The 15,176-nt window shown below is 34.1% G+C and overlaps 1 protein-coding gene across 5 annotated transcripts in view; it reads right to left on the bottom strand.

Moving 5' to 3' along the window:
- The window catches only part of PSIP1 (PC4 and SRSF1 interacting protein 1), a 46,798-nt gene that overhangs the window by 1,042 nt on the left and 30,580 nt on the right, over positions 1–15,176 (bottom strand). The window contains exons 9-16 of one of the 5 annotated variants that reach the window (XM_008145025.3): positions 11,044–11,272; positions 10,114–10,232; positions 7,467–7,522; positions 6,816–6,886; positions 6,504–6,605; positions 6,178–6,391; positions 4,777–4,882; positions 2,302–4,040 (exon numbers count right to left, since the gene is read on the bottom strand). In XM_008145025.3, coding sequence (XP_008143247.1) covers positions 3,980–4,040; positions 4,777–4,882; positions 6,178–6,391; positions 6,504–6,605; positions 6,816–6,886; positions 7,467–7,522; positions 10,114–10,232; positions 11,044–11,272 — 958 coding nt within the window. In that variant the 3' untranslated portion in view covers positions 2,302–3,979. Of the gene's footprint in view, positions 1–2,301; positions 4,041–4,776; positions 4,883–6,177; positions 6,392–6,503; positions 6,606–6,815; positions 6,887–7,466; positions 7,523–8,223; positions 8,877–10,113; positions 10,233–11,043; positions 11,273–15,176 lie in introns of those variants that run through there. The other 4 variants (XM_054727669.1, XM_028150704.2, XM_008145026.3 and 1 more) reach the window with 4 other exon arrangements.

The following is a 15,176-nucleotide window of genomic DNA, read 5'->3' as shown; positions in this document are numbered from 1 at the left end:
GGGACATGGAAAATCAAGATCCTATGAATTGCTAGCTCTGGCTCACTTATTCTTGGGCAATAATACTCAGTATTCTGTATATAAAAAGAAAACACTAGCATTTTTTTCTGCTCAGGTTTTCATTCTTTTGGCTCCCTATGATAATTCTATTTATTCTCTTCTCTCATTCTGGGCCAAAGAGGAACTATGATAAATTCCAAGGTCTAGATTATCAGGGAAAATTGTAGCTCCTATTTTGAAATGTTTTCTGGAAACCTGTGTTGTTTTTTTGGTGGGAAATTAAAATGTTATTTAAAAGTTTACTTTCCTTCTAGGTTATATTTATAAATTCAACTGAATTCCACACTCCCTTGATGGGTAAGAACAGACATTTACCATAGAAATAAAAAACCGATGAAGCCTCTAAGCCTATGTTTTAAAGATTGGCAGTAAAATGTTTTATGGACTTAAATGCAACATATCCAGTTACCGTATTTTCCTGCATATAAGACGACTTTTTAACCCAGGAAAATCTTCTATACGCCCAGTCTTATACGCCGGAAAATACGGTAAGTCTATTGTCAAGACCACAACACCTGTTTCTAGTATGTCTAGCGGTGTTCTTATTCACTGATTTCAGTCAGTACACCAGAGAATCAATATAAATAAGTGAGCAGTTGGTCCCAATAAGCCATTGCCTAAAATTTTACTTTTCATGTTTCCAACGATGCTAAATTGTACTGATTTAAAATTCTGCTGGAAAACCAGATTTAACCAATTCCTCAGAGTTACACAAGTAAAAATGAATTTATTGTTAAATTGTGTTCCTTTTAGGTTTTACATTAGTATGTATTTTTTAAACTCATTTTCACCACTTCATATTCTCAAAACCAAAATTCCAGAAATTATCAGAAGCATTGATAATTTCTGGTGCCAATCAGTTTATTTTAGCAGATAAAGAAGATTATTAGTTAAAATAATACTATTACTGAAATTCTTGTTTTATCACTTACTTAGAATATTATCCTGCTTCTTAAGTTTAATTTTTTTCACCAATGTTACAAAGGCTTAGATATCTGCTCTCATTTCCTGGTAAAATCTAAAAGGCTAATCCAACCAGGTTACTCCCAGAATTTGTCAATGTATTATATATCAGTTAAACAGATCTCCCAACTTTCACACAGGCATAACACATACCTTCTGTCAGGGATTTTATAGCTGCAAATTTCAGTGTTAAATACAACATGACTAAAGTTACTTATTCTATCTAATGAAGAAAACAAATGTGAAAATGTTGTGAACTTGAATTAACATCCTCTGCATTTAGAAATGAATTAGATTTTGATATAATAATGGATATAGTCATGCACAAAATCACTGTCTATAAAAGCAATGCCTATTTCCTTAAACATCTTTTTCAGGCTTCAGTACCCTTTAACCTTTTGCACTCGGATGTCGAGTTTGACTCGACACGGTTAGCATTAGAATAAAGGAATCGAGAAAAAAAGCAAGCGAGTGCAAAGGGTTAAGAATAATTTGACATTTATTCCAATCACATCACAATGTCTTATCCTCTCTTAAGGTTATACGCAGCACAAATCTGAACACATTTCTGCCTATACAGTAGGTTCTTTTCTTAAGGTGTAATTATGGATTTGCTATTTCCAATAGATCACCCTTTCTCTGGCCAGTCCAGTGGGACAAAATTGTTATTGAAGCCTTCAAAGCCCTGTAGAAGCTTCTGCTTGTCTATAGGCCACCTCATCTTGACCTGGCATCTTCAACCAGGTAAGTGTGTGAGTACACTATGGTCCATTTTATTATCCTATTACTTGAAACCACATGACATAACAGCAGTTATAAGGCTGAAGGTATTCCAGTCAAGCTGTTTACACAGATAAAGTCTGATTTAGGTTCTCTGATTCAGATGGTACTTCTGAAAGTTTTCCAAAGCATGTGAGAAAACCAACAATTGATTCTGCTGAGTCAAGCCTAATTTACTCTGTTAAAATGCTTTACAAAAACATACCAAAAATGTGGGGTGGGGGGTTAAGGGAGCAGTCCTAGCTCTCATTTAAAGTATCTTTCAAGTGACTAGTCCAGTTGTGGAATTTTGACCAAGTGCACAATTTAAATTAAGCAAATGCTCCTGAAAGTTCTTGGTAATTACTTGTATGACTTTTTCTTAAGAGTTCTGAGATTTCGTGAATCGTTGACAGAAATTTCTTTAAATGAGGATTAAGACTGGTTAGAGTGTTATAAGTTGAACATACTCTTGGTAAGCTATGAAGACCTGCTGGGTCACAGAAGAAAAAGGGAGGGTGAACCAAAAATAACATTACCTTTATTTTTGACAATTTGAGCTTATTAGTTTCCCTGTCTCTCCAAACAACACGGTATCTGTGATGACACCAAGAAATTACTCCCTTGGAAGCCAATCCAGAATTTCAACACATTTTTGTACATAGCAAAGAAGTAATTTACTAGTACAGTTTGATAAAAAAAATTCTTTAATCAAAAGAAGTTTACATGTTAACACTTATGGCTTTACTAGAATAATCTGTCCAAATTTTAATTGTGCTAAGGATCAAACAAATAAAATAGCAAAAGTTCCCTCAAAACAGAGTCCTAGCTTCCATTTTAAGACCTCTCAAAATTAAAATTCAAACTACTGAAATAATTTAACTTTTCATCCAATCGATGAAAACGAAATTATCTGAGCAGTCAAAACATACAATGTATGCCACATGCAAACACTTAAGCATTAAAAGCCTTTTCTCCATATTCATAGTTTCAAAACAGAAGTATGATTAGCTACTAAAAACCACCAACTGACCTCATCAAATGATCTTAGAAATACTGTTAAAAGTTAGCCTTAAGTCTTTTGGGTTACTTGGTTCACCCTGATTTATTCCATGTAAGTGAATGTTCAGACTATAATAAAAGCCAAACGCCACTCCTTTGTCTGCTGCCTCAAAGCAACGAATATTTCCAATTTTTACAGTCCTGTCACATGTATGATCTAGAAATAAAAAAGATTCCTTTTGATATGGCCATTTTCAAATAGGTTAGTTTCCTTATATATCATTTACTGTATAAGCATCATGGATTGTTTCCCAATTAAAAAAATATTCCTCAGTGACTGTAATGGGTGATTTTTTAAAAAAAATTCAGAAATGTCTCAAAAATAAACTTATTTAATTTTCAGTTTCAGCTATACAGTCCATGTAAAGGATCTTATTAGATGGCTGAAGCCTAGAGCCAGATTCATTCCTATATACAGCCATTCTGCTCTGTGCAGGAAAGTCATGCGACTGCGAAATTCCCAGCCACAGTATTAAATTACCTTCTAAAGTTAACATGAGTTTTGTACCTTGTGGAATTGTTAGTTCAATGTCAGTTGGTAATGTAGTTTTCATACAAAAAGGCATACAGACCACACATTGTTACAAAGCAGCAGATAATATAGCACAATGTAGACTGATTTTAATTTTAGATAGCAGGGAGTAATTATATAGAACTAACATTTTATCTACCATAAAAATGTGTAACCTACAAAAACCACAAACAGTGAAAAGACAGTCTGGTAAATCCAAGTTTGTAAAAACTATGCACAAAACCCACAGTATTGGGGAAAAGAGGAAGTTTTATACAAGTAGCAGTTTTAAAAATGTAATTTTTTTCTACTATCAATTACACATTAACATACATACACTAATTGAAAATATGCTACAACCAATGTCTTAAAAAGCAGCTCAAAATTTCCTAAATGACTTTTCCCTCACAATTTACTATATAATGGAGCTGTTAATACTGCACAAGTACAATTAAGCAATGTTTAATTACTTTTAAACAAAGATAAAGGGATTTCCTCCCTAAAACAAGTTTTAAACATCAAAACCTATGTTTATAAAAATTTAAAACTTTCAGCAGTCTAAATATTTCTAATGAAAACCATTACAAACTTCTCAAATGTTCTTTATATTCCAGGTATGTCAACCTAGTTATCTAGCGCAGAATCCTTCAGAGATATTTCAGTCTCTCTCTCTTCACTGGATGGCCTAAAGAAAAGTGGGGGGAAAAAGGTGTGACAACTGGGATTAGGGGATTTTTTTTAAATCACCAAAGATTTAGAGTTACTATTTTTGGTTGAAACTTTTATTTACCATGTTCTATCTTCCCAATAATATGCAGATCAAGCACTGTACCTCAGGGAAGCATCAGGCCCTTTCCATCATTTCCTACTTTAAAATGAATTCTCTTTAGAGAACATGAAAATGCCATATGCCTGTGATACCAACATATTACCATCTTTATTGAAAAGATGGGATGTTACACACAGACAGGATTTCCCTGAATTTCAGAATCAGAAGGGATGCTTGATTCCTTGTCTTAATACACAGTGGTACAAACCATGAACATGGTAACTATGGCTCCATATCTAGAGTGGGTATCATAATACAAAATATCCTGAGACTCTAGATCTAATTTTTTCTCTCCTGTCACAATTCAAGAAAGTATGAACCTAAGTCAATTATTAAAGGTGTATTTAGTTAACTTAGTCCAAGAAAGAATAGTTATTTTTTAAAAACTGGATTCCTGCCTAGCTATGCCCTTGAATACAGTGGCAAATTAGTGGGAAATAAAGATTTTTTATGATTTTGCCTTTTTGATTTGCATCTTGTTTACTGAATACAGGAACTGATCAAAATATAATCACTTCTACAAACAACCTTGGAACAATGTGATGTGATATAAAAAGCAAACACATTACAACCCATTAAAACATGTCCTCACTTTTTCTTACTGCTGGTCTCATCTTTGCTTTCTTCATTGCTATCTCCATTGTGTTGTGGTTGATTACTGTCTTGAGCATCAGATCCTCCATTTAGAGTCTTTGAACCTTTAGAAAGAGTCCAATGAAAAAAAAGACTGTTAGAGCTTCTAATACTTTAGATATCCTCAAAAGATCAAAGTAAAAAATAAAACATGGCCCTGAAATGTCTTATACTTAATATGTTTTATTTGTAATCCTTAGGGTAGAGCCGAGGCACACAGTAAGAAGCAGGGTTGCTGCACAGTCACAGGAACAGGAGGTATATCATTAGTTTGATTATTCCATTTGTCACTGTTATCAGCAAGAGGGTAGGTAGTACAGCTCTTTGGAGCATTATGATTCATTATATTTCTCAGAGAAAAAAAACCCAATAAGTTCTCATACATCATTACTGATAATTTAGAACAAAAAAATGTCAAAAATAGTACTTCCTAACATGATTTTGTGCCCTATTACTAAGTAAACAGTAAGGGCTTCCATGTAAACTTAACAACTAAGAATACCTATATAGATTCCCTAATAAATGACCACAAAAATCCAACTTCTTCTGAATGTTGTTTTCTACATTAAGCAGCTGCTGCTATGCCTTTCAATAACATGGAATTTCAGGTACTGATTCTGTTTTAAGACTCTATCCCAGATAACATCCTAAAATATTTATGGTTCAAATGGTATTATCCAGAATTTGCTTTGAAATAAACTTCAGGGATGTCACAGAAAAACTTGATGGGGCTATACGATAGAAATGGTCACTTACTGTTGTATAACTGCTCAAGTTGGTGATAGAGGGACATAGAAAGTTCATTTCTCTTTACTTTTGTGTAGGTAAGAAATTTTTCCTAATTTCAATTAAGAGAATAACTACTACTAATAGTGTTGATCTTTGAACAACATGGGTTCGAACTGTAGTATTTCAATGAATACTGTAAATATATTTTCTCTTTATGTTTTCATACCAATTTCTTTTCTCAAGCTTACTTTAAGAATATAGTCTTTAATACATATACAAATCATGTTTTAGTTGACTGTTACCATTAAGGCTTCCAGTCAACAGTAGGCTATTAGTAGTTAAGTTTTGGGGAGAGTCAAAAGTTCTATGTGGATTTCTTACTGCAAAGGGGGTTGGCACCCCTCATGCCCACATTGTTCAAGAGTCAACTCTAATAGTAAACACTAGTATTTACTACTAATTTAATTTAACCTTGAAAAGAAAAATCAGAAGCTAAGGTTAAGTATATTACTAAATTCTGCTATATGCAGAAGAGACCTTTTTGTAATTTAATGTAGATAAGGTATTAATGACATATATCAAAGCCATTTTCTTAAAAGCAGTCCCAACAAAGAATTTACCACATACATACCTGTTTGTTCCTTTTCTAGCTTTTTGTTTGGCCCTTTCTTCCCTTGATCTTTGGTTTTATTTGCTTCCTCATGCTGTCTTTGTTCGGCAAGAGATTTATTCAGCACCTGTGTGATTACTGAATCTCCTTCACCAACCAAAAACATGTTCTTAAACTTGTTATACAACATGGTAGATTTTTCCATGATAATCTGACTCACTTTGAATCGTCGTATCTGAGAAAACAAAATACATTCATAATTATCTTCCCAATTGATTTTAAATGTTACTTTTTAATGAAGTGGTTTTGAGGAAATTTAAAAATCGGCATGACTTAAGATCACTTACTTTTTTCAGTGTTGTAATCATCTCGGTGTGTTTCTGAGCTTGTTGCATTGTGACCTGAAGTGAAGCTAGTTCATCCAAGGCCTCAATACATCTGTCCACATCCTTTATAAAATAGTAATTTTATAACTGTTAATTACCACAACCTTTATGACCTATTTTTAAATATTACTTTTAAAATTTCAAATAACAAGGCAGTATAAAATAACCAGTGATAGTCCCTTTTATCTTAAATTTATCCATATTTATAAAACTATGTGAGAAAATATGAAGCTATAAAAGCAGTACTGCATTTTAAATGAGGTAAACACTTACAAGATTATCAATTTTGAGTGAATTTTTTATTTCAGCATGTATCCTTTGAAGTCGAGAATCCATTGATGTTTCTATAAATTAAAATGTGAAACAGTAAATAGTTTTTCCAAAACCAGTATTTCTGTATAACAAGCAAAGTATAATGGAAAGATTTGGTGAATTTTTAGAATGTTCTTAATCTTCCTGCATCACTAAGAAGTTATCTGCTGTTCTTAGTATTTGGTTTAGGAAAGCAACATTCATTATATAAGGGAAAACTCACCATCTAGTTTCATATTTGTAAAATAAGCAGTCCGTACCCAATAGACTCTTAATTTTTAAACATCTGCTTCACCTTACACGTTTAAGGAAAAACACAATTTCTATCTGAAACCAGATTTGTCAAAAAATGGGAAAGTATCTAGCTTTTGGCAATGTTACAAAAATTTGACTTAATCATATAATAAGCATGAAAATAAATGACTCCTTAGCAAGTTCACCTGATTATATACTTATAATACAAGGCAAGGTATATAGAATCCATTAGGGACTTAAAATTTATTTGTAGGATTTAAGAACATGAAATGACATATTTTAAAACCTACACATAAGAAAATTTTGATTTCCTTTCTATGTATAACTTAAATCATCTTAGAAAGTGAAATAACTAACCTCGCTTCTTCTCCACTTTCTTAACTTCTGGCTTCTTTCCTTCATCTTTAGTCTGCCTATCAAATGTTAACACAAATATTTGAAAACATTGGAACTTTGTGACTATCAAATGTTCACAATCCCTTATGTAAAGTTAAAATCTTTTTTTTTTAAATAAGTCAATAGCCTAGATCACAAGTAACCGATTCTTAGAACTCTGCAATGCCATAGTATTAATTGCTATAAATATAAGCAGAACTTGTAAAAACATGCTAAAAATAATCTAACAATCTAATGTTTCATTGGCATCGCAAATAAAATTTCAATAGTTGCCATGGTGAAATTTTTTCCCAACAGTAAATTGTATATTGTTGCAAGACCAGTATCAGGGCCAACTGACAGGCCCATAGTGAGAAGAGAATGCTTATAATTGTTTCATAAATTCCACATCACACTTACTTTAAAAAGTAACATATTATATAAGACTGGTTTAATTGTTCCCATATCTCCGAAGGTTAATTTCAAGGGTTTGAAGTTCATTTCCACATTAAATAGGCTGTTTAAAAGATAATATTGTTTTATAAAAATGTTTTTGCCAATATGTCAAGCTTAGATGATATTCACTAACATTTACATACCATTTCACAAATGAAAAGGTACTATGCTATTGTAAATAACCACTTAAAATGAATTATTAATTTCTAGTACCTTGGCTTGGAGTTTGAGCCTTATAAACATTCGAATAGACAAGAACAAAAAATATCTAAAAATCAGGGTGTGTTTTTTTAAAAAAAACTTTATTTTAAAATTTTGGTTACAGTTTCATTTTTGTTCTTAACAAGGCTATGTTTAATTTCTCGATTAAAAAAACAATTAAGATTCTAAAGAATTAAACAACAAAGGAATGTCAAGGGAAGGGCACAACTGCCCCATTATCTGGGGTATGATAACTATTCCAGTTTAACACCTAACTTCAAAACAAAATTAAAGTTTATATTTTCTAAATGAAATAATGTACAACCACCATGTTTTCAGCTTATTCTAATTTTCACACACAAAGCTTCATTTTAAGCTTGGAAAAAACTTTTTGCCAACCTTAGTATGTAGTGTGTACCTTACAGAAAATTTAACAATCGTAACACAGTATTAATGCCATTAATGAAGTCCTCAATTTAGAATCTGGAACATTCTTCCATCAAAGGGGGGGAAGGGGAAATTCAGTCCAATGAGTCTGTCTCAAGATCTTCATCTCTTGTTTGCTCCACTTGTATTTTCTTTTCAGTAACTGGATTAATGCTTTGAGCCCAAAATGAGATATATGTTTTATTACTGTAGATTACATGTTGTTTGGCTGGGAATACAATACAATAAACTTTATTTTGCATAATGCATTTCACACAAGCTGCATCTGAAATGCTTTACAGAGCAAAACTGTCCAAGTACAAAGTTTTGTAATAACAGGAGAAGGAAAGAAAACACAAATATTAGAATTTAAGAAAGTTACATTCGGAGGACATTAAAAAAGAAACTGAAACACAAAGATAACGTTGTATTATTAAGGAAGGATTGGGCTATATTTTTTACTAAGCAATGGCTAATTTTATATCTTAATTTGGAGAGCACAATAAAGTTAAAACAAACAATGCAACAACTTTTCAGTGAAAGGATTGAAAAGGACAGGAAGAAAAAATAACTACTAGTCACAGAAATGGTCAAAGTCTAGTCTAACAGATAAAAGGGAGTACCATTTCTGAGCTTTAGATGAGTTTTTATTACTCCCTCAAGCAGCTGAAACCGCTTATATATCCTCCAAACTAAGAAAGCAGATGGTCAAATGCTACACTTGTAAAGAAAGACTTTTGGCTTACAAATATATGAAGAAAAAGCACAAATTTAAGAGTACTCTAAAGAATTAATGCTTATCATTAAGTCTCTTAGTGACCTTGAGCATGTTTTTAAAATCACCTTACTAAAAAAAGTTTAGAATAATGCCAGCGAAATATTTTTTCAAAGAAAGAACTCAGAAGTGACAGTCTAAAGGTAATTCGGAAAACAAATGTAACACATGAAGCCTAATTATCATTGCCATTGCCATTTTCCTTCCAATCAAATTATTTTGTAGAATAAAATTAAAGGGGAAAATTCCCTATGTTAAGTATACAGTATCTTCAAGTATGAGAACTTTAAGAGAAATCAGGTTTGAACTAGATTTATATTATACACATCTAATGCAAACCCTGTCTGCCTTTAGATTTACTGGCTTTTGGGTTTCCAACTGTGCTTTTGTTATTTTTGCTGGTCTTTTGAGGGTGGCCTGCTGGTGGTATGACAATGAGGATATTTCTTTCATTCCATTCTTTCTGTATTTAACATTATACAAATAAACAGTAGAGGATGCAGACACTTTCTACAGAGCCACTAACAGTAAAATCTTATCTGCACTTTAAATTAAAAATACAAAGGGTAATTACCCTCAGTAAATTTCATCCTCTTACTTAGAAAAGAAGGGAGCCTAAAACAGAATTATCATTATATACTAAAGATTTTTTCCTATCACATGGGAAAAGTCACTTTAAAAGGCTTCTTAAGGTCTGGAAAAGATCTCCTTGTTGAAAATGTCATGCTAGCTTTAGAAAGAAGTCAAAATTTAGAACAAGAAAATACTTACTGCTCAGTTTCCATTTGTTCCTCTTGCTTGCGTTTTCTATCTGCTGCTTCTTTCTCATGTTGGCCTTTCAGCATATTCCTCCTATGAGCAGTCTGAAAGTTTCTTCCACCTTTTCTCTTCTGTTTTGAGAATTAGGATGGATTTAGCTCTTCTTAGAATTATACATGTTTTTGCTAACTTTAACTCTTCCTTTATGATTCTGGGAACTAAAATCTATTTTCTGCACTGCTATAGGAGTGATGACCTTAGCTTAAAGTGAAGTATGTCAGTACCTTACTGGTTTAGTGACAACTACACTACTCAATCTATCCAATTTGAAATTTTTGGCTTTTAAACTGTCAATCATATAAAAATAAACAAAAGATCTATATAACCTGGGTCTACAGATCTCCAAGGCTATACAAAGAAAAAGACGCATAGCTTAAACAAAATTCCTAAGCAACTAGGCACCCAAATAAAGTAACACTGATTAACACTTAGTATCATATAATTTTGAAGAGGTAAGATAAATTTAGAATGCACAGTCAAGTTTAAAATATGCTTTTAAACATAGCTAACTCAAGTTTATTCAGAAAGGTAAAGAAATTCAGTTTAACTTGTAATCACATTTATAGACTTTCTCAAAGATACCGAGGTTCAATAAGAACTACTTATCAGCCCTAACCGGTTTGGCTCAGTGGATAGAGCAGCGGCCTGTGGACTCAAGGATCCCAGGTTCAATCCCGGTCAAGGGCATGTACCTTGGTTGCGGGCTCATCCCCAGTAGGGAGTGTGCAGGAGGCAGCTGATCGATATTTCTCTCTCATCGATGTTTCTAGCTCTCTATCCCTCTCCCTTCCTCTCTGTAAAAAATCAATAAAATATATATTTTTTTAAAAAAGAACTACTTATCAAACTAAAAACAAATATTTGATATTTAAAACATTCTACCTTTTCACCTTCTTGATCATCTCCTTCCTCTTCAGAATCAGAGGTTGACGTAACCCCCGTTTTAGCTAAATTTTTCCTTTTAGACTCAAGTTCCTTCTTCCCCTCTTTTTTGTCTGGCTCTTTTCTTGGCTTATCTTCTTCCTTCTGGCCCTCTTCATCCTTTTTAAGCTGCTTTTTAGGTTGTTTTTCCTCTTGCCCCTTTTTCTTACTTTTGTCTTCTTCAGTTACCCTATTTTAGAGAATGCAACAATGGAAAATGAACTTTGATGTATAATTAATACTTATCATTCAATTAAACTCTCAGTCAGCCAAATAAGTGTTTTTAAAAAATAAGCTATAATTTATTTTTATTTAAAATATTTTTAAGTAAAATATAATTGAAAGTCCATCATCCAGTCGCAAAAGGAGAAGAGCATCCTTTTAATATAAATTACAAGATTCAAAAACTATAGTGGCATTGGGCTAACAGGAAAGTGATTCTCACCCCCCCCCCTTTTTTTTTTACATCTTTTGTATAATGGGACTCATTATCTTACTTGACAAAGTGCCATTTTCTTGACTCTGTGGATATAGCAATGTGCAAGATGGGAAGAGTCCTTGAACCTTTTGAACTTATATTCTACATATTTATAAGAAATGTTTAAAAAGTAGAAACACTGGGAAAAATACAATTGCATGGGAACTGCATATGATCAAATATTGTAATTTTAGAATTAAAGTCTTTACAAGGTAAAAGGCTCCCAACTTATAAACTACATGACCAATTAAGTGTAGTATCAACAGCAATAGATTCCCTACTTCCTATCCCTAGAGAACTTCAGCATTCCCATAAGCACTGGATTTCAGACTTAACTAAAACAAGTCAACCTACTGAAATTGCTCACTAATCCTAACATACCATTGGATGGTATTTATGCTAACAAGTACAGCAGATAAAACTGAGTATGTTATAACAGGGTCTAGAAGAATCAAATGATGCTAACCACATAACTTTATTGTGTGTGTGTGTGTGTGTATTCAACTAAAGTACAAAGAAATACAACTTGAAGTTTGGATGAGCTGTTTTAAGACAAACCTTTTTTACTGTTTAAGGAATTCTACTGAAATTTTCACATTACACAATTATATCAATGAATTTGAAAGCTGGAAGGGACCTATGTGACCTGGCTTTAAGGCTGGTAAACTGAACTCTAATATATTATTATACAACTAGAGGCCCGATGCACGAAATTCGTACAAGGGGCTCTGGTCCCCACTGCTGCGGCAGCAGCCAGGGGCCTCTGCCACCTCTGCCTTGGCCCCCGCTGCTGCGGACGTAGGGTCTAATTAGCATATTATGCTTTTATTATTATAGATTTATTATTATAGAAAGGTGAAACTCTCACATGTGATAACTCATAAGAAAGCTGGAATGGAATGGGTTGAAAGTTAGTCCAACCCATTCCATTTGACAAATGAGAATATGATGGTGCAAAAAGTCAATAATTTGCCCAAAAACCTCCTACCAGACTTGTTTCCTTGAACCCTCAAGAGATTATTCAATTGGAAAAGAAAAAAAATTACTCTATCTCTAGAAATTTTTGTGACATCACTATCATTAAGTATGCTTATTTTCAAATAACAAATGGATTTCTTCCTTTACTTTTAACCGATGGAAGAAAAAGCATGAAATAAAATTAACTTTCTTTAATATTTCCACAAATGTGAATATTTTTATCATAATCAATTTAATTGAGATAGGAATAGAGTATAATGTAAAAAGCATTTTCATGGCTATTAGCTACTGACCACTTGCTTCCCCAAAAATGTTACCCACCCTATGGATGGAAGCAGATATTAAAAATACAAATAACCTTTGTCCCAACACATCTGCTTCTAGCAATTTATTCTTACCAATGTATTTGTACATGTACAAAATAGAAGATAGTGTATTTAAAAAGATGTACATATAGCCTTGGCCAGTGTGCTAAATGGTTAGAACGTTGGTTCAATTTCTGGTTAAGAGCACATACCTTGGTTGCAGATTCAAACCCTGGTTGGTCGGAATGCATATGGAAGGCAAGCAACTGACGTGTCCCTCTCACATCGAAGTTTCTCTCTCTCTCTTCTCTCCCTCCACCCCTTTCCCCAAAAATTAGTGGAAAAAGATCCTCAGGTGAGGATTGACCAAGAAAGGGAGGGGCGGGGAGGGGAAGAAAAATCTATAAATGGGATGGATCTTAAGAATTATAATACACAGTGGAATACCACACAGCTGTTTTTAAAGAAAAAAAAAGATTAGAAAGTATATCATAAAACCACAAGAAATAGATAATTTCAAGGTTTAATGAATAGTATCAAAGCAGAGAATTATAAAAATGTCATGATCACTGCTTGCTAAAAAATAATTTTCCCAATGGTCCTCCTTACCACCTTCCATGAAAAACAGGCTTCCCCAGTGACAACTTTCCTTTTTAATAGTTCGTTACAATAGGAAATTTGTATTTGTAAATTTCTTTAGTCTTTTAATGTATAAATTAGCAAAGCCTACTGCAAACACACCCAAAATATCTCAGTGGCTTATAACAAATATTTCTTAATTTACATGAGCATTATGAGATGGCTTCATTTCTTCTGGGCTTATTCCACTGTCTTGTCATTTCAGGACCCACTGCAGAGAAGCTGTCACTGACAGATACATGCTGTTCCCATGGTGGAGAGCGGAAGTTTCAAAAGAACCTATACAGTTTAGCTGTGCATTCCACTGAGTTTGTTTTCAGATCTACAGCCGAGAGTGGCTACTGCCAATCCCACCCTACATATAGAGTGAATTAAAAATAAATATAGCGCCCTGGCTGGTTTGGCTCAGTGGATAGAGCGTCGGCCTGTGGACTCAAGGGTCCCAGGTTCGATTCCGGTCAAGGGCATGTACCTTGGTTGCGGGCACATCCCCAGTGGGGAGTGTGCAGGAGGCAGCTGATTGATGTTTCTCTCTCATTGATGTTTCTAACTCTCTCTCCCTCTCCCTTCCTCTCTGTAAAAAATCAATAAAATATATTTAAATAAATAAATAAATAAATATAGCAAGATACTGCTTTTTGGAGTTGTCCATCACCTCAGCAAAAAGCTGTTAGTATAAAGAAAGTGATACCAGCAACCCAAACATAAAATATGTGACCTATCTGGCTTTGAGGATGGAAAACTAAACTATTATTATACAAATAGTAGCCCAGCACACGATTCTGTGCGCCAGTAGGTCATTGCCACCCTGCTGTAGCTCTCTGCCCACTGCCCCCTTCCCAACCCTTCATAGCTTGCTGCCCTGCCCCCTCCTGTAGCTCTCAGCTGCCCACTTGTAGTTCGCTGCCCCACCCTCCTACAAATCCGTGACCTGGTCATTACACCTCAGGGTGTAACAGATAATTAGCATATTCCTCTCTTATTATATAGGATGGACAAAACTGTCACATGTGAGAACTCACAAGAAAATATATTCGGTGAACTTGTGACTTTCAGTAAAGAAGAGGTTTCAAGATAGAATGCTGGGATCTCGAGTTGGCTATTACCAAGATAAACAGGGTACTTTAAGAAAGAAATGAGTTCAAAAAAATAATACGAAAACAAAACCAACACAAAAATTTCATGCATTTCAATGTTGAAAGTTGCCTCTATCCTGTAAAATATTTTCAAATTCAAAGACTGGATCAAAGATCCAATCAAGGGTAAGCTACCAGCCTTTGCTTAAGAATTCAAATTTGGTACCTTGCTCCTTCAGATGGGCAAATGGGGTAAAGAAACCAAGGGGTATGTTCTCAGGAAAACCAACTCAAAGTGCCTGTAATTAAGTATAAAAAGATAAGCATGCTTGGCCAGTGTGGCTCAGTGGTTGAGTGCCGATCCATGAAACAGGAGGTTACTGGTTGGTTCCCTGTTGGGGAATATGCCTTTATTGTTGAAAGTATTACATACGTCCCCTTTTTTCCCCATTGACACCTTCTAGCGCACACCTGCCCCCTGCCTTCACCACCCTATTGTCTGTGTCCATAGATATTGTGCACATACTAGAGTCCTGATGCACGAAATTCGTGCAAGGGTGGGCCTTCCTTCTCCCGGCTGCCGGCACCGGCTTCCCTCTGGCACCCAGGACCCAGGCT

Source organism: Eptesicus fuscus, chromosome 15 (assembly GCF_027574615.1).
Source record: "Eptesicus fuscus isolate TK198812 chromosome 15, DD_ASM_mEF_20220401, whole genome shotgun sequence".
NCBI lineage: Eukaryota > Metazoa > Chordata > Mammalia > Chiroptera > Vespertilionidae > Eptesicus > Eptesicus fuscus.
This window is presented reverse-complemented; position numbering and strand designations above follow the sequence as displayed.